Genomic DNA, 3,615 nt, shown 5'->3' on the forward strand with positions numbered 1-3,615 from the left:
TTTTAGCACTGTTGACTATTCACTACAAACATGTGGGTTTGGGGTGTAACTCAGTCCTTTACAAATGGGGTCACCATGAAGGTAGCTGGCCTTTTCTGGCAGTATTGTGCTGTTGCGTTCATATTTGGACAAGTTCCTCTTAAGAGTTCACAGCTATTGGGACTGTCACAAGATTTCTCTAAGAAGTGGCTCGTTTGTCTGACTGCTCAGCACATGGAATATATGTACATCGCAGAACAAAGGCATTTTCCTGCCTCTCTGCACAGTAAGATACCCAGCAACATGCGGTGACAGGACAAAAATGGATAAGTGAAATCATTTTAATATCAGTATATGAGAAACCACAAAAGAAAGAAAACATTTTCTGGAAAATTCTGCATATGTATGTATTGCATTGTATAGTCTTACAGACAAATTTACATCAAATACATGATATATTTTAAAACACTTATTCGAAGAGGACAACAAATTAATTTTTCTCTTTCTGTACAGACATGGGAGTGTGATTTTATTTTCTGTTGCTATAGTTTGCTGTTCTTTAGGAGGAGTACTCGTATTCTTCAGCACTGCGGCGTCCAAAATCCATCCAACCCATGTAGTCTCTGTCATTTATCCTGTGCGTAGGATCAATGCTCTGTACCCTGTTTCCCATGACTGAGAGCCTTCCAGAGGGACCTGAAGAAGTTTGGGAGAGCAGAAAGTAAGTGGACACATTTTTCAGATTCATCCATTTTCTGATCTGTTTTGCACCCATTAGCAGATGTCTGCAACAGTTGAAACTGTTTGACTTAATACAGACCATATAACATCACTGTTATGTCATTGGGGAAAACATCGTAGAAACGTTATGGGTAATGTCCTGAAAGAGGCTTGGGTTTCTATTGTAAAATAAATAGAACTTTTTCTCCCTCCTGGCTGCCAGGAAGGAATATGGGTGCATTTCTCCTTTTTCCTTCCTATTTCACTGGAAAGTCCAAACCATTTCTTGCTCCCCTATCAGGCCATGCCCTGCCTTGCTGCTATCGGGAGAGTTTTGCCTCTAGAGGCAAAATAACTCTGCTTGAGAGCAGACTCGGGGCTGCGACAGGACTCCGCCACAGTCCCGTGTTGCTTGAAAAGCCACAAATCTAAGTACAGGAGCTCTTGCAGTGCAAATCCAGGAATAAGCAGTCAGAGTTATGAATCCCAGGTTTTGTAGAAAAGTGGGAATGGTCCTAAAATGGCAGAAGTTGTGTCTGGATTTTTTAGCTAGAAATGTCTATGGCTGGAATTATACAGGGCTTATTACTATGTCAGCGATATTTTCATTGCATATCCAAAGCTTTTGTAATTCCTTCCACAGCAGGGCTGGATGCTGATCTCTAATCTTGCCTTAGCCTTTCTGTCATCCTTGCTTAGGGCATCAAAGAGATGTGAATTATTTGCAAGGGGAATTTATGCTTTAAAAAATAGGATGTCATCCTCTGTTTTGATGTCGTCATATTATGTAACTAGCAATGCAGAGAAAGGTAAATTACTTCTCTCTGTGCTCCCTGAAAACAGCCAAAATTGACATATGCCAATAATTAGATTCTTAATCTTAAGCCTTGAGTGAGGAAGGAACAGAATCGATATACCACCATTCAATGCAGACTGAGGCTTGAGGAGTACCTGAACTGATCAAAAAGGGAAAGCAGCCCAAATCAAACCCCACAAATCCAAATCTACACAATTTCCTTCTTCCGGTTTGTGTTTTGAAGAAACCCTTGGTGAGTCTGTGCTTTTATATTTCAAGGTTTTCCTCATATAATGATTTAAAATGAACATGATCCATTAAAAACAGAAACAACTGCACTGTTTTGCTAGTGGTTGCAGAGGGGTAGAAGAGTTCAAGGTACCAAAAAAAGAAACCAGCCATGTTTTAGACATTTACCTAAAACAAAATGGCAAAAAACCTACTTATCTCTAGGAAAGAATGTCTACTGTTAAATGCTCAAACCCCATGAAGTTCACATTCATAATTCAAAATATGTAATTAAGTTGACAAAAATGGGTTCTTGGCACTATAATCAGGCAGGGCTAAGATGGCGCAGAACCATCTCTCAGTTGCTGGTATTTAAAAGTGACCTGCGGGCTGCAATGGCTCCCCTGGTGCCGTTATGGTCTGGCCTGGCAAGGGCTCCTTAGAGGACAGTAAATGTGCGTGTCACTGACTTGACAGCTACAATGTCTCATCTACACAGTGCCAGATTCATGCTGAAAGCCTGGAGATGAAGTTAATTAAAAGCTAGGGGTCATAAACAGTAAAATGAATTTCTTAAGAGCACCTCAATTACCTTTCCTCAAACCACCAGGGATGTCCTGCAGAATCAACGTACAGCAAACGTATCCAAAATTGTAGCTGTTTGGCTACAAGGCTGCCATCTAGCCCTAACCTCTTGAGAGAATTTAACTTTCTCACTGTTTTAACTGGAAATGTTGTCCAGAATCAGCCTTTCCATTAATCACAAGGGCAAATGCCACCAGTGATGACTCTTACCACTAGCAAATGCCCAGACTCTCTTTCCCCGTAGACGGAATTTTCTAGTGAGTCTTATGGTTTAGACAGGTTACAAGTGACTAATACAGTAGATGTGAGCGTTCTGCAGAGACTTCTGAAGTACTGCCCAGAACCTTTATGTTCAATGAGACTATAATGTTTCGATGGGGAACAGTGTATGTATTGTTATAAATTAAGTAAATACTGTCTGTCCCTGTGAATCTTCTCTTCTGTAGTTAGCAGGTCCATCTACAAACCAGAGTCCAACTAGCCTAGTCATGTTCCAAGAATCCCATCATCTGCTAATGGTCACTTTGTAGAGTTAATTATGTATGTCAATTAACACGTATGCAAGAATTTCTCCCTCATATTAATACTTACCAAAAAGACATATTAAATCCAGAGTGGTTTTTTTCACTTTATCTAATTAAGTTATTTGGAAATGTCAGCCATATGTTTAAGAGAATATAACGGTTACATAAACTAGAATGAGGAGCTTGGTTTCCTTGCAGGTGAGTGACAATGACTACGCTGGGGAAAGGTAATGAGGATTCTGTTTTGTAGACCCCTGCAATAAGATTCTTATTCAGTAACAGGTTTAACTGTAGCGCTGAATTGTGGAATTTCATATCTGAATTCTCTTTCCACTAGATTATGTGAACTGTTAGAAGAAGTCCTTTGATGGATATTGTGCAAATTGGTAACACAAGATGAAGTCTCTTTTAGCCTCTTAATATAAGACTATATTAAAAGTGGTTCTTTTTCTGTTGTTTCTGATTTGGCCATATTCTATGCACACAGATGAAGGTGTACGGCTGCATATGTAATGCATAAAATACATGTGGCATCTCTTAATTACAGACTGCCATAAAAAATAACAATAGGATTATGCCTAGCATAGAGGTCAGCAGTGAAGCTATCAAGAGGGGAGGGTTAAATGATCTGCATAAGGTTGCGTGGAGAGACAGGAGAAAAAGCTCTTACTTATGTGTCGTGAATTCTATCCTAACCACAATCTGAGACTGGGAGTGAATTAATTTCTCAATGTCTGTATGTCCAGGTAATCCTTATTACTGCCTTCCCCTCAAGCCCTCTTG

General features: G+C 39.8%; 1 protein-coding gene across 1 annotated transcript in view; it reads right to left on the reverse strand.

Moving 5' to 3' along the window:
• Positions 1-291: 291 nt before the first annotated feature.
• Positions 292-3,615, reverse strand: part of CCK (cholecystokinin) — a 6,307-nt gene continuing 2,983 nt past the window's right edge. Inside the window, exon 3 of the mRNA XM_009894987.1 lies at positions 292-675. Within this exon, the coding sequence (XP_009893289.1) occupies positions 539-675 (137 nt within the window). The 3' untranslated portion in view covers positions 292-538. The remainder of the gene's footprint in view (positions 676-3,615) is intronic.

Source organism: Charadrius vociferus, unplaced genomic scaffold (genome assembly GCF_000708025.1).
Source record: "Charadrius vociferus isolate BGI_N301 unplaced genomic scaffold, ASM70802v2 scaffold51, whole genome shotgun sequence".
Taxonomy (NCBI): domain Eukaryota; kingdom Metazoa; phylum Chordata; class Aves; order Charadriiformes; family Charadriidae; genus Charadrius; species Charadrius vociferus.